The following is a 23,653-nucleotide window of genomic DNA, read 5'->3' as shown; positions in this document are numbered from 1 at the left end:
ATCCGATAGTAACAAACTGACTTAAACATAAAATTATACTCTCTCTAACTACTTTGTCTTTACTATTCGGAAAGTCATGCTGCATTTCTTTGTTATACATATCAGCATGTGTTGATTTTGAACTATGATGTGCTTATTTTAATATTGTCAACTTATAACAGTTTAAGTTGAGCCTTAAAGTAAGTGTTATGAAGCACTGGGAGACATTGGGTTTTAAGGATTTTATATCTAATTTTTTGGAATGAAGAAGATTATTAAAATTGGTTTACAATGTGTTTTGGAGTAACCTTATTCAGTAAAAAGATGCATCATACTTTTACAACACTTGCTGACACTTAATATTAACATCTGGATCACATATAAAGATGTATGTCTTAAGAGATGCGTTTTTGACTGGTGCAGATTGTTATTTATTGTATACATGTTTATCTAGCAATTGACAAAAAATTTAAATCATTGATTTTATTTATTAGCCTTGAGGAAAGCTGGGGAAAAAGCCCATAATTCTTATCCACTCATCTGCTGGTATTATGCTGATTGTGTGGGTCTCTGAATAAAGAATGTTGTATTTGGCTGTTTAAAATTGTACAACAGAATATAAAGCTTGCAAGCGTGCTCTTTTAAGCTTTCTAAGACATTGTCAGAGGTTATTCTTGTCATAATTATCTTTGTGATTCCAGTCACTTTTCAGGTCACTCAAAAGTCCAAGGCACGTCCACGGTATGTATTAGATTTTAAGGAATGTTTTGTTTCTCCTAAAAGTATCATATTGCTTTTTAATTGGTATTTTGAAAACTTTTCTCACTTCTAGTCACTTACAACTATGGTTCTGGAGAAAATCTCTTTTGACCTCAAAACCTTTGAATCTCCTGGTTTTCAAAATAAAGGCTGGTTACAAACATGTCATTGTAGATGTAGCAGATGTCATGCAATGCCACTTCTGTCATCTTATTGATTTTCTTTCTCTTATTCTGTTTCAATTCAGTGCCAGATGCATTGCATCAAAGCTGACTTAGTATTGTGAAACCCCTTGACAGACATAAATGAAACAAATTCAGTGGCCTCTTTTTTTGTTAGTTTTCTTGACTAACAAAAATTGTTACATTTTAAGTTACGTAGAAATATTAAAAATAATGCCATGCACAAAATGTTTTGGGGATATTATCTTAAGCACAGAACCGGGAGTCAGTTGTAAGGTGAAGTGACAGTGGATTTCTTTTTTAAGACATAAGATGATAATGATTATTATTAATAATCCATTCCTAAGCACTAAATAACTCAAAGTACTGTACAACATTGCAATCTTAATACACATAACCAAAGTAAAAGAAAAACGATAAAAAGGACATAGGAAATTGACTACTAAAACCAAAGTAAATCCATAGCAGAGCCACAGCTGCATAACATGCCTAATCTCATCCTGGTTTTTGTGGTGTTAAAAGGACTAGAGAGTATGTGTCACATCCCCTGAATATAAAGTTGTACTGAATAGACAAGTATTCAAGCAAGTTTAAAAATGTCCATGGTCACAAAGTCTCAGATGGATTTGAACAATGGGTTCCATATATGTGCTTAAGAGAAGACCTCATCTCCCTTTATGTGGAGTCTGGTTTTAATAGTGAAAGCCTGAAAAGCTGTTCAGTTAAGTGCTGGACTATATAAGAATGCCACCTACATCAATTATGTGATGCAGATTAGTTTTAGTTGGCAGATGAGCCACAGAGTTCTGGACATAATGAAAGTATATTAGTAACTTAGTAGATTCCACAGTAAATAAGGTGTTACAGTATTAAAATCTGGATAAATTAAAGGCTTGTATTGATGAGCATCAGCCAGAGCAAGGGCACTAACTGAGCCATGTTACAGTACATAAACAATGAAGATGCCCTTGTATTATTTCTACCATGAAATGCAAATAACAAAATGGCCTTAGTAAAGGAATATCAAGATTTTTTACTTATATTAAGAGTTTAATTTCAGTACCATTAACAACAATATCAACTGATGTGACCAGTTTATGAAGCTGATTTTTGGACCCTATAAGGAATACTTAGTCTTGTCACAGTTCAGCCTAATAAAGTTCTATTGCATCTATATCTTAACATCTGATGGGAAACTGTCTAAAAGTGCAGAAGCCACAGAATTATTCCAGAGCAATTTGGTCTGGAAGTAAATCTGAGTGTTATCAGAATAGCACTGACACCTAAAATCATGGTGCTAAATTAGAGTATCAGACCAAGAGACAACAGGCTAATACAGAAAAGTAAAGGCTACAGTATAGAACCATGTGGGACAATACCTAATTTAAAACAGCTAAAAATTACAAATTTGCTCTTGGTAGCCAAGTAGGATGTAATGTAAGGAAGGAAAATATCAATGATCCATAGATAATTTTTAATCGGTGTCTTTGTCTAAACCTCATTTGAAGAGGTTCAAAAACTCATCAGAATGAAAATTAAATTGTAATTCAGCTGCTATTACCTATTCCAGATTTTTTGCAACAAACAAAATATTGGAAATACAACAATGGTTAAGTACTTCAAGTACCAATTACAGTTTTCTTTAACAGAGAGTAGGTAGAAACAGACTTTAAGTTTACAGAGTGAAGACCAGACTACTGGGTCTAATTCCCAGAGACTTGTTCATGAGCTTTGGAACAAACAGACAAAGACTTTCTGACTTCATCAATGCTAGAATACCAATATGTAGTGTAATTATTGGATAAAGCTCTATGAATATCAGTTTCTGTCAACTTTAGGTTCTTCAAACTTTGATGCCCGCTGAGAGAGAAATGTTGACATCTGTTCTGCATGTAGCAAGGTGCTTTAGGGAACAAAATGGCTAATTTAAAAATTACGTCCAGTTTATTTTTAATATGATTAGTGGCCAATTTACCTGAGCTCCTTCACGTGATTATTGGATAGAGTGTGTCATTTTATGTTTACATCAGGAAGTTTAAAATTACATTTAGCCTTGTCATAAATATTTTTCCATACCAGGCTAAAATATGTTCAAAAATGTTAAAAGGCATGTTATTTTTGAAAAGGATGGAAAAGCTAAATTTCATGGTTTGTCAGGCTCAGTTGGCATTATCACAGTAGTTGATTGCTCTTTGCTGTTCCATGATTATTAAATCCCTGTACAATGTTTTTCTTAATATTTGTAAGTGACGATTATAAATGCAGGAAAAGGTAGCTGTATTCATCTAACTTTGAAACATGTATTGTGAGATTAGCAGCACGATCCCCTTAACGGAATTAGCTCAGAAAAGGTGAAATTCAGGATGAAAGAGTAGAACCTTTTAAGTATTGAACACAAAAAATTGTTACATGATCTGATGAAAGTATTCAAATTTGTCATGGCATTGACAAAGATAACCCAATGGGTTTATTTAAAATCAACAATAAACATTGGCCAGAGGACACAAGTAGGAACTACAAGGGAGTAAATTTAAGATTTAGAATAGGAGGAGCTCTAGCGGCCCCTGGTTGTTTGTTTTTCTTATTTTCTTAGTTCCCAAGGTAATAACATACATAAAGTTTTTATAAATTAGTCAGAGAATAAAAATATTGTTATACTTCTCAAATTCTTTGAAGGCAGAAGTTATCAAAAGACATATAAGATTGTAGCTTAGCTATTGATCTTTAAGTTCTAGGTGTTGAAACTTTGATTCCTCAATGTGTTCAGGTTTCACAGTCATGTTTTTCTGGAGAATCAGACTACTGGGTGAACTAAAGCTGTATTTCTGATAAAGGTTCTCTAATCTCTGAAAGTTCAGTAGCTTGTACTGTATATAGGAAGAAGCTTGACCTCTGTCAAGAAAGGTAGTGTTCACCTAATTTGAAGGGAACTCTTCAAATTAGGTGAACAAGCTTTTGAAATTTCTTATGACCTTCAGCTTTGTCCAAATGATATTTTTCTATAGTCTCAAATCACTGACAAGAATTACATTCCATACGTTTTTCAGTAATGAGATAAACTCCCTAATCTCCATTTGTGCTGCTCTCTCCGCCAACTGTTTCTTTTTAGATGATGTGTTTGATACTCAATACATCTGTGTAGGTAATTAAATCATTTTTGGCTGTTTGTTACACTTTGATTTATCCATAACAAAGTTCACACCTTCAGAGACACCCTGGATGCATAAAAAAGTATTTTATTTTTTAAGCACAAGATGTTTAAAACCTTAAACAAATAGCTTTGTCTCAGATGAAGACAAACCTGCCCACTAATTGCTTAGTTCTTCATTGTGGCTTTTTGTTTCTACTGCTGCAAAGACGCATTATCAACTGCCAAATGTTTTCAGCTTTCATTAATAACACTGCAATCATACACATGTCCTATAAGTCTAAGGGATGTTTTTATGTAACACTTGAAGGAAGTGCTTTCTGACTTTGAATCAACCTTACTCCAACTGTGCTGTGCCTCTCATGCTTCTTCACTCCATCAGGAATCTCCTTCTTAGGTGGTTAAAGACTATGCCTAGCTGCCTATACGCTATCCAATTTAAGGGTCTGTGTGTAACAGCCGGCAAGTGTCACAGCCAAGAATTAAACTCTGATCTCCATGTAAAGGGTCAAACTTATATTAGGTTTACGACATGGAAACCTTGCAATATATATATATTTTCCTCTGACACTTTAGAAATTGGCTTCAGGTTAGTTTTGTTTTATAAATCTCTGCATCAACTTATTGATAAAGAACTCAAAAGATAAAAAAAAATATTATGCCAAATGCCCAGCCACAAATACTGCATAAATCAATGTATTTGCCATTAAAGGGATTTTCAGCTGTTAACTGCATAATATAGTTTTATTTAAATGAACTAGATGAATTGCCCTTGATGATTTTTGCAAATGCTTATGATTAAAATGTCAGTCTCTTTGACAAAATAGGCTGCTGTGCTGGCAAAGTCAATGATCAATAGCTGTTCTATCTACTAGTGATCAAGTTAGATTCATTGTTTTCTACTATGAAGGCTCATATTTCAGACTATTTAAATGGAGTTGAGGTTCAGGAATTAAAATTAAAGTGTGTTCACTATTAAAATTAATTTAGTATGGAAGGCACTAGATGAATGAGATTTCAGAAACATGCAGTCACCTTCAAATTTGAGGAGATAAGCGAAAAATATGATAACACTTCAGCACTGAATATTTGGCATCAATGCAGTATGTTGCTCTCTTGCAAATGATAATGTGTTTTACTTCCAGTGCTGTGCATTTTAGTTTGGTGCAGTAAATTTAATTGAAGTGCATTTTAATCACATGAACTAAAATATTCACTTTTTATTTTGATTTGGATATTTTATTTCCCCTAGATGGAATATAGGCAAAATGGCAAACATTTTGGAAAATGTGCTAGTCTATAGTTTTGCTCAACTGCAGGTATCTGTCTTTATAAGTTAAAGTGGAATTTGCAGAGATTGAGACTTAGAATCCATAAAGGTATATATAATACAGTTGCAAGAACAAGTTTGTGATTCCTTTGGAATTACCAGGATTTCTGCATAAATTACTCATAAAAGTGTGGTCTGATCTTCAACTAAATCACAATAATAGACAAACACAATCTGCTTAAACTAATAAAACACAAACAATTATACTTCTTCTTGTCAGTACTGAATACATCATTTAAACATACACAGTCTAGTTTGGAAAAAGTATGTGAACCTCTAAACTAATGACTTCTCCAAAAGCTAATTGGAGTCAGGTGTTCTTTAATCTTTTTAATTTTTAATGTTCACATTATTTGAATTAAAATATTTAGTACATATATACATTACTGGAAAAAGAAAAGTGTTTCTGTTCCTTTAAATGTACAATATCCAGAAGGTATGTCAGGTTATAACCATTTTTATGTAGTACATCAAGAAATTAAGCTGTATGAAATTGGTTTTATAACTGTTGATGAACATAAACCCTTCTTACTTTTTAAACCTTACAAGTTTGCTTTTATATCCACATCTCTTTTCAGAACTTTCTTATTCAGAATTAAGTTTTGATGATGTCATTAGCTCAATAAGAAATTAGATAGACACATCTAAAAATCTGATGAATTGCATGAAGTCCATTTCTGAATTAATTTGTAAGTGCCCCTACTTCACTTAGGATGAGCCCACTAGTATTTTTTAATCAGAAAAGTATTTTGATTTATGCCAGTATATCTTAAAAATACCCCTTGGGACCTAATCATTATGATGTCTGCATCCTGAATAAATGTTTTATGTTGTTACTGTTCCAATTAACAGATTTTGAATTAGACTTTATAAAGGCTCTAATTAAACTGAAGAAATTTGTTCTATGAGCTCATTCTTTATTCACAACAGTTTAATTTCTTGGGAATTGTGATTATGAAATAATCATAATATAATGCAGTCAGTACAAAAGGTCACATAGAACGTTAGTTTGCAGAAAGACCACACTGTTACTTCATGTATTTACATTTGTTTGCATATTCTCTTAAATGATCCCTGGAGATGCTCCCATCTACAAGAGGAATGTCTCTTTACAACTGTTGTTGATTCCCTTTATATTTATATGAGGATATCAGTGATATACTTTATATACTGATAAAGCAAAGACACAAATCCAGAAGTCCTACTTCTTGCATCCAGTATAATACACAAAGTTTGGACTGGAAGTTCTGTGTTCCAGGGAATTTGATATATGCACACTATGAAGCGAAGTTGTAAGTAAAAAAAAATGAGGTAACAATGGCTGTAAAGATATGAATTCTCTTATTTGACCACAGAAGAAAGATGGGTGATCACCCGATAAGAGACTAGTTTTATGAAAAATAGTGGCAAACCGGGGGTGCTATCTGTGAGTTTGTATGTTCTCACTGTGTTTGCATAGGTTTCCTCTGGGCACTCCAGTTTCCTCCCACAGTCAAAAATATACTGGTGGGTTAATTAACTTCTGGGAAATTCCCCTCATGTGAATGTGTGTGTGTCTGTGTCTGTGTGCCCAGCGATGGGCTGGAGTCATGTCCAGGGTGTAGAGTTGTATGCAAACGTTTGGGTACCCCTGCATGTTTCACTAAATCTCTAAGTGAAAGAAATTAACACAATCTCTGCAGGGTACACATTTAAACATGACATATTTCTGAACATTTTAATGCACAATTGCTTTTTATTTGCTGAATTTAACAGATTGAAAAAAATAAAACAGTGAATGTGCAAAACTTTGGACACCCTGTCAGTCAATACTTAGCAACACTTCGACAGAAATCACAGCTTCCAAATGTTTCTTGTAGCCAGCTAAGAGGCTTTCTATTCTTGCTTTAGGAATTGTCTCCCACTCTTTTTTGCAGAAGTCATCTAATTCAGAAATGTTCTAAGGTCTTCTTGCACACACTGCATGTTTGAGATCTCCCCACAGTTTTTCAATAATATTCAAATCTGGGGTGCATCCTGCCTTGTACTTGTTGCTTGCTAGGATATGCTCTAGCTTCCCTGTTTTGGATACAGGGGTTAGGAAGTGGATGGATGGAAAGTGGGGTCATCCCATAACTTGCATTCCTTGAAGGTTATGCAAGAGATATTCTCCTTTAGTTGTCACCATTTGCTTTTTGGGAAATTTCCCTAGCCAAGAAGGTTTGTCATGAATAATAACTGGTAATCCCAATCTCCTGTCCTCAATTGGAGTTATAAGTGATTAAAGGCAAATCAAAATGGTATGCTGCATGGTTCTGAGGACATGAAGAGGATCAGAACAATAAGGTTACAAGAAGTACCTTCTCAGGCTTAACAAACCAAAAGGGGCATCCACAAAATACTGATTTTTTGTATTTAAGTTTTGTATTTATCTCATTCCTCATTACTTCGATCAATTAACTACTATTGGGGCTAGATAGGTCAAATGGCCTCCTCTCATTTGTAATGTTTCTTATGTTTCTACCTTTATACATGGCAAAAAGTATCTAAGTTTCAGAAATTGGGTTAAAAAATGTTGCTTGCTTACTAAAAAGAAATGTAATCCACATCATCTGCCTTCTGCAGCTGCTGATATTGCAAAACGTGGATGTACTAGTGAACTGTCACATCCTACAATTTAAAGCTACAGAGGCCAATGTTAATACACAGTACACATTACTGAAAAAGAAAACATGTTCATTCATTATTTATGTCTTCTTTCTGATGAATTGATGGAAACAGTTCTACTAATGCAGAGGAAACTAAAACCTTCCAAGCACTTTATCCTGTATAGTATATATTCAACAGCAAAACACCTGTGAAGTATAAATGATTTAATGCCTCCATGGTTAAATTGCATTTAGCTAGTGTAGGCTATGCATTATTGAATTTGTGTAAACTCGGTGAGAAATGGCAGTACTGTTATTCAGCAGATGTGGTGACAACATTCATCTGTTGACATTTTTGCTTATCAGGTTTTCTTCCTGAGCTTGCATTTGATTTGGAAGTGTAAGTTCATCAGTTGCAAGAAGATCTTTTCCTTAATTTTTGATTAAAAATAACATCTGTTTACTTCTATGAACAATATATAATGAATTTATAGGACAGAGCTCTTTTGAAGATTAAAATTATAGTGAATGAAAAACAAAAACAGTGCTTTTTGAAATAAATGTTTTCCAAAATCAGTAAGCAGTATGAGGTTGGATGCTGTACATATTATCTACAAGTAAATAACCCAAGGTACTGTATGTGCACATAATTAAAACAGACACATTTGAATTTAGTTGCTTGTCTTTCTAAGGATTTAATACCACTTTACAATTTGAACTGAGATTGTCATGTTGTACTAAGGGTGCAAGGATGTTTGATTTGAAGCTGTTGTCTACAGTAGTTGTTGAAATTACCCTGAAAAAAATAAGTTATAATTGGAAATGAGCATTAATTGCATCTTATAGCATCACTCTTCCACCATATTAATCTTATTAACACATTTCTGTGTTTGATGAGCGTAGAACTGTGAGATGAGCAGGTGCTCGCCCTGTGACTTCACAGCTAATTACAGCATGTGAGATATATTTGATATTGGTTATTTTTGTAAATTTGTTATTCTCTTACCTTGCAGTGTGGTAAGACATCCCTTAATCGGAAGCCATCTTTATTTTTTTTAGTTTTTGTTCGCTTATGGATGCATCAATTTAGTGGGGCTACTGCTTGAACCATATTGTGAAATAGGACCGTGTTATTTGTGGACCATAATATTTGTTTTGCAATGTGTAATTGCATGTTTTATTATTGAGGAAAAAATATGCAAGTATAGTAGTCATTTCTATGGATCCATAGCTCCACTGCGTGATGATGGTATCTCCCATGTGTGGGATAAAGCGATTTAAAATCTTAATGTGGTTCATTAGGAGGAATAATAGTTGGGGAGTGATAGAAACTGTATCTCACATTTCCCCTAATAGAGAACATGTATAACGTTTCTCTATAAGACAAACCCTGAAGTCTATTTTTTACTCATTTCATAAAGGTAAGTGTTTGTATTTATCATTTAATTTTTGAACATTTCTTTTATATGTTTTTGTATCTTGAGAGTTAAGCCTTGTAAAAAGGTGTGCTTTTTTAACACCGTTTCACTCTTATATATTTGTGGAGAAAACCCACCTCTACTAGGGACACAGAGACAGTTTGAGCCACTGCTTCATCACAAGCTGGATATCAGCACAGCTCAAATTAAACCTTGATTTACAAGAGATAATTACATCTCCCCATGTTCTGTGACCTAAGCTATTTCCATTTCCTGCCCAAGGTGGCCATGCAAGTCAATGTGGTACAGCACCACAAAACCAGAATCTGCCAGATGTCTTCAGACTGTTCTGTCACTAACTGGCCCATTGCCAAGTCAGACAGCATTTCCTGGGGCACTTGCTCAAGGAACTAAAGACTTAAATATTCTTAAGTAAAATATTCTTATCCTCTCTTGGTGTGGTGATGTGCTAATAGGATGAGAGTGATCACTACCCCTATCAGCCATTGTAACACGATCTAATAGATGAAAAATGAATGCAGGATGCATATTAAGCCAATGCATTCCAATTCCAATTGCTACAACATTTAATCTTTTATCATCCCAAGCTAAAATTAACCTGATATAGAAATGCAAACGAACAAGTCATAGGTTTATTCCATGCTTTAAAGAGAAGAAAGAAAACGCAACGTTTCGGCCGTGGAGCCTTCTTCAGGTGTGAGACATCACACACCTGAAGAAGGCTCAACGGCCGAAACATTGTGTTCTCTTTCTTCTCTTTTCAGCATGGAATAAACCTATTACTTGTTCTTTTGCAGCCTACGCAGGCTGACGCAGTTACCCACCTGAACTGCTATAGAAATGAAGAGTGTAAAACATGATGTCCAGCAGCATTACCACCTATTAGCCTGATTTCCTCAGATGTCAGACACTAAGGAAGTTTGGGTTTTGATGGTACACGGAGAGCAGAAGTCTTAAGGAAAGCTAGGTCACTACTATAAGAAGTGTTGTTAGTCTATTAGGTGGCACCATCACACTAACATGAACAGTTTCACTAAGTCCTGTGCAAAAGGCTGCACAGATCTGAACTAATGTAGGAATTTAACTTATATTGATGCTGATAAATACTGTATATTATTAATATAATATATATATATAATATAATTCAAACCAATCAATTCAAAGGACTAGTGTGTTGCTGATAGATACAAGGATACAAAATACAAGGATCAATCAATGGTCTAAAAATAAGTGTAACTTCTGAAGTGTATATTAATCTTCCTATTTTACCTAGTTTACAATTATATAACAACCTAGATAATGAAAATCCATTATGTGATAACAACATTTGTTATATAATCATCACAAGACGCTTTACAATGAAACAAATGAGACAGGTACAGTACATACAAATAAAATTAAGTTAGAGATTAAAAAGTGAGTTTTGAAAAAAAAATGTTAGTCTTGTAGCTAGCAAATGGAAAAGTGTTTGGAGCCTTGTACTTGTAGCTAAAGAAGGCCAGTCTTAAGAGCACAACTGAACTGTGGATGTATAGGGATTCAAGAGACAATCCCTTAAAGGTGAGTAGTAGTAATTTGAATTCCATAGGGAACCAGCGTAAGGTTAAATAGGTTAAATATCCACACTTATTTTAGTTTTGGTTATGATTCAAGCAGCTGAGTTCTGAACATGCTGCAATTTAGGAACTAATTTAACTCTTACTTCTGTTTCAATAACCTTACATATTATAGAAATAAGACTTATTGGTCAGTAATTAGTTGAAGGAACAAGTAAAGGTTTATTCCATGCTGAAAAGATAAGCAATGAAACACAACATTTCGGCTGTGGAGCCTTCTTCGGGTGTCACAACGTTTAATCTCTTAAACTCTATGCATGCTGACGCAGCTACCTGCTTGAAATATTTAAATAATTAGTTGATCTTCCTTTTATTGACGAGTAATGCATTGCTACTGTTGATTTTTTGCTAATAGTCTATGAATACTATCTCGTCTCTTCATAAATACAATTGGAAAAAAAGCATTGGACTATGGACATATGCTTATTTGAATTGCTTCTTATACCTAGAACACTTCAACTCCTTCTGTGTAAATGCTTATAACAGAACTCTTCGCACAGTTTGAGGCACGTTAGATTTGTTCCTACTTATAAGCATTTCATTAATTGGTCCTTTGAATTTTTTTGTTTTCTTCTTTTAGACTCTTTACTGAGCTCCCTCTGTATCTTCCTTGCAAATTTCATGTAGGATTATTGCCACTAGCAGACTGATGCCCATCTTGTTCAGATGTAACCCACCTATCTATGCTGATAGCTATTGCCGTTAACGTTGAAGCTTTCAAATTCACGTGTTGTATTTATAGGTTAATATTTTTCTAATTTACTTACATTTTAGATTGAAATATTTTCTATAAAAAGGTTAGCATAGTTGTAATTCACCTTTCTATGGTACAGACAGGATCCCTGGAATTACCAGTAATTGAATTGTGAAGTTTTGGTTGTAGCTCTTTGGTGTACCACAGTGGAAGTAGAGGATTGAAGGATGTTAGTTTGTAATTGTTTAATATATTTTTTTTTGTTATTTTTACAATTCTAAATGTATGAATACATTTTGCTCCTGGAACTTGTATATGGTCAAAATAAGGGGCTAAAGAGGACATTCAATTCCAGTTGCAGGGTATTATATGCAACAATAAAAACATTTTTTTTTCTGTTGGTTTACATGTAAAAACTGATCTGCGTAGCACAGGTTTTTTTTATTATTTTTCATATATGTTTTTTTTACTATACATATGATTACTCTTAGGCTAACATCTGACATGTCATAGTAAAAACCCTATTAGATGGTTAGGTTCATGAATGAGTGTAAATTTATAAATTGAAAGAAATATCCTCTTCTCATGGTTTCTAGTTTTGTATTTAAAATCTTGTGTAAATAATGAAAATACTTATTTTTGTACTAATTTTTCTCTGGGTTGGTAACATGTAAAACACTTGGCAATTGCAGTATGCAGTTTGCAGGATAATTAACTTTCTGGAGAGAGATAACTGGGGAGAATTAGTCTGGGAAGATTGACAGCTGGTTGAACACTCTGACTCCATAATCTGTTGGCTTCAAACACGGATTGCTCACCTCCGCTGCATTGAAAAGTTAACAGAGGTGCACTTAAGCCCATGTGATATTGTGTGCACACCGTAAACAGAAGTACAAAGAGGCTTCAGACCAGACATAGAGAGATGTAGTAGGAAAAAGCAAGCTGATGACTTTGAAAGGCAAATTTAAGGATTTGAGAAATAAATGTTCATGGGACGTTCTTTGGAATTTTACATATGTAAGCCCAGGGAAGCAAGAGGAAATATGGGGATTCAACATTTCACTAAAAGATTGATAGAGTGGAAACTGATTTAGATTCATTCAACATTGAGATCATTCTGGAACAAATGAGATCTCTATATTTATGACTGTAGCATTGAAACCAAAAATGCTCCACAGCCAAAACTTGTTTTCTTTCTTCTCTTTTTAGCAAGGAATAAACCTATTGTTCCTTTGCAGCCTACGCATGCTGACGCTACCTACCTGAATGTAGTGTAATGTCAAATGGCGTTGTTGGGATAGACTGTTGTATTTGACTTCAATTGACAATTTGGAACCATCCTCACCCACCTATTCTGTGTTGTTGCTGACAATTTGGAGAGTATACCTTAATGAATATGCAAGATGTTCCTTTATCTAATATTCCAATCACATTTTATGTGACCATTGAGATTTTTCCATAACTCATTTTCCACATATTGCACAGACTCCCAAGGATAATATAAATCTTGGATAGTGTTAAAATGGTATTGTTTACATACATACGTGTATGTATAATGTAATCTAAAAGGCCAAATGTGTCCTTCCATGTCACTTAATGCTTGCTACAACATTAGACAAAGAACAGTGGTCCTTGCAGGTTGTATTATAGGAAACATTAGGAACAAGTTGAGTTAGCCATAAGATTTTCAATTTTCTTTGTAATTTATCTGACAAGCTTAATGCCAGGTTCATCTTTCATTATTCTTCTGCAATAAAAGTGTGTATGTTTCATTTCTTTCTGCACTTTACTTTCCAGGCTGATCCAGAGTTCAAGGATGACCTTGCACATCTATCACATTTACAGCCTCAAGCATATATTTAATACACAACAGTGTCGATGACAGTGTACTTCAGGAATGGCAGAAATAACGTTTAAGACAACTATAAGAACGAAATGTTCGTAGAGGATTCTATTCAGTTCCTATAAATTATTTATCTACACTTGTCAAATTGTATTGAAGCTCTGTCAATGGCTTGTGTACTGACACAACAGAGAGAATCTCACATATCGGTGTTATCTATGAGGTGAATCCTTTTCAAGATCGTATTCTGATCACATTACAAAATTTGAGAGTGCTCTGTTGATGCAACAAACAGCCATTCACATAAGGTTTTTCACTGATGTAAAATGAAGAATAATATATGACAGTCATAGGCTTGTAGCTGGTGACTTCTTGAAAATGTTGATAGAATTGGATTGCTATGGGTGTCCTGAAATCATATACTTCAAAGTTCACACTTGAAACAAAATTTGAATTGTAAAAATACCCTCTTATTGTAGAACAAAGTGTTTAGGACTTTGAATATAATTATCAGATTGATGCAAAGAACAGAACTGTGTTTAAAAACTGTACAGCTCAGCATTATGTAAAACTAAGCTCACTTGTCACTAGATGCCCTATGGCTTTGTTCTGTACCACTATGCCCTTCAACTGAAGCCTTCCTTGGATGCATTTTGCTTGTTGTTGCCAGCTGGAAACTGCTGTGCTGCTGAAATTGCAGCAGGTGTAACTGAATATAGAAAAAAATAGTACTTTGTAAAAGCTGTATTTTTCAAGCATATAAATGGATATAGTATAAGAACACAGAGGTAGTCTGTATTTATTCTTTTGAATTCATGTATATTTGTTTAAATTAAGTACTTAAATGTGCTAACATTTCTCTATAGATTCAGCCACGTCAATATGCATGGAATGCTGAAGAGTTGGTGTAAGTAAAAGTGGAGAGTATGCATTTACCTTTGCTTAGTTTGTGTTGTATTTTCAATTATTTCTTATTGTGTGACCACATAATCAAAGCCAGATTGCAGTCTCTTGGAGGGAGGTAAATCTTGCATTCTTCTGCAAAGAAGTTGATACTTAAAATGTAAAAGTCAAACATAAAATGTACTCTGTAGTTCGGGTGGGTAGCTGCGTCAGCATGCGTAGGCTGCAAACGAACAAGTAATAGGTTTATTACATGCTGAAAAAAAGAAGAAAGAAAACACAACGTTTCAGCCTTGGAGCCTTCTTCAGGTGTGAGACACCACACACCTGAAGAAGGCTCCACGGCCGAAACGTTGTGTTTTCTTTCTTCTTTTTTTCAGCATGGAATAAACCTATTACTTGTTCAAATGTACTCTGTGTGTTTTTAGAACATGTTGCAGTAAAGGTTCAAATTAAGTTTTTAAAATGTAAAATTAGGACTTGTTTAATTTGCAGGTTGCAAACATTGCAATTGTAATATCTAGCGCTGTTTTTTTTTTGCAGTGCATGTGGTAAATGTTGCAAAAAAAAGTGATGGCATTTACAAACTTGATTGTTTTGCACAGACATTGAAAAATAATGTGTTGTTTTTATTTCCTGCTTAACTAATTTCAGTACCGCGGAACGGTGTTTCTAAATCATAGGTCCGTAGCAGTTACTTTTTTGTTTGAGATTGCATTAAAAGTCCTTTTAAGAAGAAACAAAAGCTGACCAAATGAATTTGAGATGAGGGGAATTTCATGAAATCCCCTCTCCACTCATAGTAAGTTTAATTTCTGCTTCAATACCTCTGTACTGGCAATTAGTTGATCATTGAAACTCATCATTGAAAATAAGGTTTGCACCTGTTCCTTTAATAGAGACTATTTTTTCTTGAGTCTTCTGCCTTCCACACATCCCTGTAATTTATCTCTCAGATTTTCATCTCTTCAGCCTCCTTTTTTTAACCCATCCCTTTCTCACGTCCTCTTTCTTTTGCCATTTTCCACCCATTAACCTCAAGTCCCTACTCTCTCCCTCATTACCTCACACACCTTAAGAAGGATCCAAAGCCAAAACATTTTTTTCTTATTTCTTACTACTTGTAAGCATGAAATCAAACTCTACTTGTTCTGTTGAAACTTACACACCGATAGTGCTCCCCATTCTAACTAGTGTGTGAAGCAGTACATGATGATCCTGTTGTAGAGAGGTTAAATGATTAAAAAAAGCAGTGAATGTTATTTCATTGTAAAGCATTATATAAAACATGGGATGTATTTCTAAGATCATTCTCAACGCTGCATGAGAGACAGACAGACCGTTAACTTTCTTGATGTTGTCTGTACTATACAGGGTGAGTTTCAGGTTATTCATGTTTTATGTAACCACAGTGTTTGAACTTTGATTTCATGTATAATATTAATATGTTATTGATAGAAAGATATATGACTATATAAAAACTTTCAAAAATGGATAGAAAGATTTGGAAGGCAGGCTCTGATCCGTGACATGGAAAAGTCGAGAATTAACACAGTAGGCTACTGAATAGGATTAAAAGAAATCTTGGATCCACATCTTGTCTATAACTGAACTATATTTTAACATTTTTACACTAACGTGTTAAGGACCTATATAGTAAAGATCTGTAAAATATTTAACTGGATAGGACCAAATTATGAATTCCAGTTCAGTTCATATTAGATAATATAAATATATTTTAAGCAGCCATTTATTTTAAAATGGCTCATAGATTAATTTTGTTAATTTCTTTTATTTGGTTTTCAAAAAAGCTTGCATCACTCTAAATGCAGTAAATAAAAGTGCAACTATTTTTTAAACTATATACCGTACAGTAACTGTAGTTGACTCTGCTCTTACCTTCATATTTTTTATCCTCTTTTCCATGAAACCTTTCGTTCCATGTTATTAAATAGGTAGAAATAATCTGGCAGAAGACTTTCTTTTACTTTTCCATTCAGCTCATGTTCTTAGTAATTCTGATGCACTGTAAGTAATCATACTTGCTTAGCAAATATGTAAGCCCCTCATTGTGCCTGGACATTGCACAGTTTATTCATAAAATTAAAATGCAATGTTTACTGTGAAAACGCTAAATGAAGCAGACACTATAGCAGAAATATGATTAACAAAGTAACAGTATTTTCCTTCAGGTATTGATTTGTGCCTATTTGTACCTAAAATCAAAAATCAAAATCTGACCCTTAACTCAAAACAGGTGGACATTTTTTAAACAGGGGCAATATTTCTGCATATTCCAGTAAAGCTATTTAACCTGACATTCAATAGTACAAAACTATATACAAAGATGCTATTTGGATCTGCTTACCATGATGATTATGGCGAATATTCTAAAATAATTTTGGACACTTTTGTCTTCCATCTGACTTTATTTCTTGTGAGTGTTGCCAATTCTTTAAAAAATTACATTTGTTTTGTTTTGAAAGGACCTGAATCTAAAGACGGTTACCGGATTATTTTACAAAATAATAAACAGCCTTTAAGAAGCCTTTTTTTCTTTTATAGAACTGGGTGAGGGTTATAGTTCTGCTTGGTGATACCTGCTGAGTCTGAGATGTATAAATTGCTTTTTTAATTGAAGCATGCACAGATTTCTGCTAGCGCAGTTTATCTATTGTATAAAAGACACTTGGGATCACAGCTGGATGGGGGTTTAGTTCTTCTAGTGAAAGCAACATGTGATGCATGTAAACCTTTTCTTCAGATAACATTTATGAGCTGCAGTTTATAGCTTCAGTTCATGTTGTGAATTTTAGTATCCTTTATCATTCCCAATTTATTGGTAAATTACCACCCTTAATTTTGAAAAAGTATGCAAATAAAGGATAATCCTGATGAATCTACTTACATTTTTTCCTCCTGTGTATTAATTAAACTATAAAAAGCTTTGTATTTCATATGCTATTCTTCTGTTTTGCTTGGATTACAAATTTATAGAGCTCTTGAACTAATCAGCTAATTTCATGATTGATGCAGATTAATTTACGATTTTGTTCGATAAAAGATAACAGATTATGGGAAATTAACTTTAATACAAGGTGGCTAATATCGTCTTTGCCATTTTTATTTGAATTATTTTTATCATAAATTTGAATTGGGTTATTAATAAATGTTTATATCATTTTGTAGTAATCACATTTTCTCTTAGTACCAAGATGATCATCAATTGCTTGTGCCATCAGTTGATGTCTTTCTTTTACTTAAAATACTTTAATATTAATGAAACTTTTGCTTAAATACTGTAAATCAAATAAGATTATACATTGGATTTTCTTCTACTAAAAATAACTGATTAGTAAATTATTGGTTAGAAAAGTAGAACAGTTAAACATTCAAGAGTTAGCAGACACTGAAATCATGAGGATCTGCATTGAGATGCACTGTACTATACAGAATTGCCATTTTCAGATCATCAGTACTTATTCAGTGTTAATGAAATTAATCTTTATGCTGTGCTTTTCTGTCTGATAATCACACTGTTTAGGTGATCATTAGGGATGCAATAACCTCAGTTTTAGTGTGCAAAAAACACAAGTTTTGCAATATATTAATCTAGTTTATTTTTTATTTTGCAGAACATGTGCACAGGCACTTGCAGCAATATGAGGTAGAGTACTTGCAGTTTGCTTTCCGCTGGATGAATAATCTTCTGATGAGGGAACTTCCGCTGAGGTGCACCATAAGGCTTTGGGACACATACCAGGTAAACAGTTGCCACTAAAATCCTTTACTTTTCTAGGTATCATTTAATTTTTGGATTTGCTTATGGTTTATTTTCTGATTTCTTACTGGAAAGACATAAAATTCATAAAAGTAATTACGGAGAGGTCATACCTCATGTGCATGCGTAAATGTATATTTTAATAACATAAATGTATTTGCTTATGTATCAACTATATTCTGCATTTACCTACCTTTTTAATGGTAATTTACAATTCTGTTATCTTTCCTAAATCCCAGTTCAGCACATTTCCATTGCCCTTTGGATCAAAGATGTTTTATTAATATTGGTAATTATTTTAAGTATTGTAGATGGTATTATCGTATAACACATGAATCCCCATTCTTTTATATAGAAATAATAGTCATGTTGTCTAGTGAAAATAAGTGAAACATACAGCAGATGCATATTAGCTGGTGAATTGCAGTGCCAAAATGAGAAAAATGGTTTGGTTCAGTTCAGGTTATTTGTCAAATGCACAAGTGCAATGAAATGCTTATTTGCATGTGTGCTCTGATACAAAGACATTAAAGGAATTACAGTAAATGGGCTCTGGTTTTAGAGATCAATGTCATCTGTAAACTGTGCTTGAGGGATTGATGAGGCAAACCACTCAGTGGTTGAGTTGATAAGTGAAAAAAGTATTACCTTGTTTGATAATTAGCAGAGTTTAAATTGAGTTGAATAAGAAACACAGAAGGGAACAGATAGGTAAGTTTAAAGAGAGCTCTCACATGACATAAAATAACCTGAAAATAAAGCAGAGCACTGTCAGCCACAGAATCACAGTCTACCTAAATATATATTATTAATGATGTCTTTAGAACAGAATTATGAAATATTTGGCAGTGATTGTGTAGACTTGCTGTTACATTTCTTAAAGAAAATCATTACTTGGATAAGTAAAAAATCATTTTGCTTAATATCCCATCTTACAGGGAAAAGAGTGGTCTGTACTTTGTTTAAGGAGGAGGTACTGTAGGGTTTTTTGTTTTTCATCCTGTAATGACCAGAATATAATGGGCATAATAGAATGTCTTACAAGCAAATACAAGAGCAAATAACAATTTGTAATTTTAAACACCATGGAATATTTAGATTTTATTGTGGATTTGTTGTGCTCTGTAATAACACAAATGTATCATAAAAGAGAATGTAAGCTTGCAGTGGCCTGTTTAGAAGCAAAGAGATCAATGGAGTTGGGCAAAAACGTTCCACTCTTTTGTGTTTTTATCGATCTGCTGTTTGACAGCAACGTTGACACAGTCATGTTCTTATATCTGACACAGTTTTATTTAATTAGGTGCCATGAGGATAAACAATGCACATTGATCTAATTTGTTTTTAGCTTGTCATTTTAATGACAACTACAAACTGTATTTTCTTTCCTGTTATGCGAGAATATCTGAAATCAATGTTTTTTGAATCTCAATAGATATCTTGCATAAGCATATTTCACACTGAGCTTTTTGTGTTCTAGGAACCCGTGACACATAATGCTATAACATCTCAAGCAAATAAATGGGCAACATTACAGATGAAACCATGAACTGTTTAGTTCAAGAAAACTTAACTAACACTTTTGAGGTATTTAACAAACGTATCACTCATACAAGAGCATCCCAGTCTTCATTGACCTCAGAGTCTGAGCATGCATGCACACCGAGTCTCATTTACTTGCATCAGAAATAAGCTATAAAGGTTTTCCCAATCTTCTGACCTTAACACTGCTGAAATATTATCGTTGGTGTCTGACGAGAAATAAGAATAACTATTCTATGTAAAAAGTTACACTGTGGGAAATGACAAAGACAAACTTAAAATATATATACTTCTAATATATGGCAGAATTTCAAAAATATGTGCAGCTGAGATTGGTATCAACTTACTCATGAGATGTTTGCAGTAAAATCCAAAGGTGTTCTTTGCAATATTATGTTTTTAGAAGGGTTCTGTTTTTTAAATTTGTTGAATTTATGTATATTCTCTTCTTTTGTATTTCAATAAGATTCCTTTGCCCATAAAAATGTGAACTCTAGTGTTAAGTCATGATAATGCATTTATATCTACAGCAGCAACTCTTGTGAAAAGATTTTTATAAATGAGAGCATCATACTGTATAAATGGCAATGTTAAGCAGAATTGTGAATTTTACATTTTTTATGTGACAAAACAAGAGACAATAGTTTTCCAACAGACAGATGGAAATATTTGAAACCTTATTAAACTTTTTATTTTAGTGTGTGATCAGGTATCAATGAATGAACTTGATTTTCTTAACCCAGGACTGTTATGCATGGGGATGTTTCCCTAACGTATACATAGATATTCCTACTGTTCTTAACGCTCTTTGCAGTTTTCCCCAGAATTAATCAGGTCTTGTATTGATCACGGTCTGCTAGAAATAAAGGCAAAAATAAAGATCTACTGGCAAAAATACAATTTTTTGATGGACCTATTTATCTATATTTTCGAGATGCTGAAAGCCCCTACTTGAGCCTTATATTGGCTGGTGCATTAGCTGTTGTGTGCCCTCTAGCAATAGACCTAGAAACAAAATACCCATTAACAATGATGTTTTTCCACAACAGTTGAATTGTCAGAGTGACTGTTTAGTTGCCCTTTATAAGACAGAATATAGGCAAAAGCCTTGAATTCAGATTCTTTATACTGGGCATCAAAGGACTGCAAAGAAGTACCATTAAAGCATTTCAAAGATTTTATGAATGGTTCAGAGGTATGATAGGACATTTTTCAAATACCTTAAGACACTGAAGTAGCAAATTTGCTTAATTTAAAATTAAGAATTGCTCTTATAAAGGCAGTATCGTTATTAAGTTTTGCCTTTGTTTTAATCCCTGTTATGCCTAATACTACTGTAAATGTTGTGGTTATTATACTTGATTTCTGGAAGTGGAGAAGGATGATGCATCATGAGAATCCCTAACACTTAGAGATACAGTTATAGATGCAAATATTTTGATTGTGAACAATATTTATTCATATATTCATATTTTACTAGTTTTATCATTTGTTTGAATGCCTTTTTGTTTCTGTCAGAAGTACCAGTCACCATCAGGAACCTGCATGCCCAGTAAAACCATTTTCAAGAACTCCCTCATACTCATCTATCATTTATGCTATAACAAAACATTGATCACATAAATGTTTTTTTTATTTGAGGTCACTTTAGTTACATCTGTTTGTTGTAATAGGCTATTAAATGTATTCATTAATACAGTTCTTATGTATGTCTAAATCATATTTTACAAATAAGGCCTTTCACTTACTTTTCTCTATAAAGTGAAGGAGTGTACATGAAATCACCAAGGAGGAATTCTGGTGCAGTTTTTGTTTAAAGCTTCCCTGATGGTGTACTGTCTGGAATCAATTTCACAACTTCAAGATCACTTATCAAGTGTTCCATTGTTACAGTCTAAAGGTACTGACTTCATGAAGGGTGCTATACAATCAGTTGTAAGTTATATTCTTCAAATTTATATACTTTTGTTGTTTTTGTGAATTGTTTTACAAACAGCAAAAAACAACAAAAGAATATCATATTTTTATTTTAACCTGTTGTTATAGGCATCAACACCTATGTATCTGTGCAGTCCATTTACAGATATTTAGGTGTTTACTGGCACATAAAAGACAGCAGAGCTGATTGTGTTCACTTAAACGCAAGTACGTTTTTCAGTCATTTTAGACTTTACAGTAAAATGAAATAATCTAGACATCTGCTGTTTTATTTTCCAGCACTGTAGTCTGTTATTCAGTTAGAGGAGAGATCTCAACAGCTGGATTGGGATCATGTGAGACCCAAACTAATTGATGTGGGTGCAGGACATTGTCTCTGTTTTGGACAGGCAGTTGGTCCAAGGGCATATTTAATCTACTTCAGGTGGGAGCAGGTGGTTTGATAGGGGTGCATGACTGTTCTCTTTCATATCTATGTTAAGTGCTGGTAACATCCTATTAATTTGCACTGATAGTACAGAGTTAGGAAGCATCTTCCTCATTCTGCCGTTAACAAAGCATACGATGCAAACTACTCTGATATAACATATGCACTGCATGTCAGTTCAGTGTGTGAGAATGCTGAGTCCAGTACAGAAGGCCCAGACGAATGGTGACGTTCTTTTATTCAGGGTGACTTGAAGTAAGCTAATTGAAAGATTTACAGTAGCCTAAAGTTGCATTTGCTTTATAGTATTTACAGCAGAGCTGGCAGTGAAAATTCTAGGTAAAAAATAACTGAAAAACAGTAATACAAAACTCTTCCATTCACAGCATAAGTTTTTACTTCTTTGCTCAAGATTACTAATTGTAATGCTGACTTTCATCATTTTTGCAAGCATTATCAGTCTTACCGTGTTCTGCATATTAGAAACTTAGCTCCAGATAGCTTGTAGTCTTACTTTCAGAATTCCTATCATTCTGCTTTCTACCTACTGGTGCATTTATACTTGTATCTGATCTGATTGATAGCCTTTTCTATCTGGAGGCAATGCCTTTGGATTTTAATCTATGCATTAATACAAAAAATTCCTGTTTATAAATAATAGGAAGTTATTTCCATTAAAAACAATTTAAAAAATATTGCCCTCCAGAATCAACTAAATTAGAATAAATACCTGCTTATGTTTTGTCTCTTGAAGCTGAGGCTCATGTTATTTGCTGTAAGATGGGATACTATGAGCACAAATCTTATTAGTCTCCCATTGATTGTGACAGTTGTTGATGTGTGTTTTATTGTTCATGGGTAAAGGTATCATGCACACTAGTTAGTCAAGGTACAAGTCGATAAACCAAGGATATTACTTAATGCTGTGTATTGATTTCCTGCTCTCCAAAGTAAAGAAAATAACACACAAGAGAACAGATGGATTTGAACCATTCAACTGGATGACGGAGCAAAGACTAAATTAAATACAATGTCTCAAGACTTTTTAAAAAATTGAATTATGTAGAATAGATGTATTTTCAATGAGTAGCAAGTAGGTGGCAAGAAAGGTTACTGTAGACATTTCTGAGGAATGTTCCTATAAAAGTCTTGTGAATAAGTGTTTTTGCAATGACATGCTAAGCTTTGCGCTGAAACTTGTAAAAACACTGACAGTAACAGTAATAACACTAAATTCGCATAGTCAGTTCTTGAAATCTTTTATTGATGTGTTAATGTAGAAGCTGACCACACAGAGCTGTAAGCATCTACACCAGTGTCTGTCACTGACAGTCTGGTGTCTGTCATCCCAGGGTCATCACATTATTCCCCCAGCTCTCAGACTAATGCCTTGCAGACTTTGATATGCCCATCAAACGCTTTAAAGGTTTTTTTTTTCCACTTGA

The 23,653-nt window shown here is 33.8% G+C and overlaps 1 protein-coding gene across 5 annotated transcripts in view; it reads left to right on the top strand.

Moving 5' to 3' along the window:
- The window catches only part of tbc1d22a (TBC1 domain family, member 22a), a 218,954-nt gene that overhangs the window by 125,364 nt on the left and 69,937 nt on the right, over window positions 1-23,653 (top strand). For all 5 annotated transcript variants that reach the window (XM_015352687.2, XM_015352685.2, XM_006633433.3 and 2 more), the window contains one exon: window positions 18,156-18,283. In XM_015352687.2, the coding sequence (XP_015208173.1) occupies window positions 18,156-18,283 (128 nt within the window). The remainder of the gene's footprint in view (window positions 1-18,155; window positions 18,284-23,653) is intronic.

Source organism: Lepisosteus oculatus, chromosome 7, assembly GCF_040954835.1.
Source record: "Lepisosteus oculatus isolate fLepOcu1 chromosome 7, fLepOcu1.hap2, whole genome shotgun sequence".
NCBI classification, from domain to species: Eukaryota; Metazoa; Chordata; class Actinopteri; order Semionotiformes; family Lepisosteidae; genus Lepisosteus; species Lepisosteus oculatus.
This window is presented reverse-complemented; position numbering and strand designations above follow the sequence as displayed.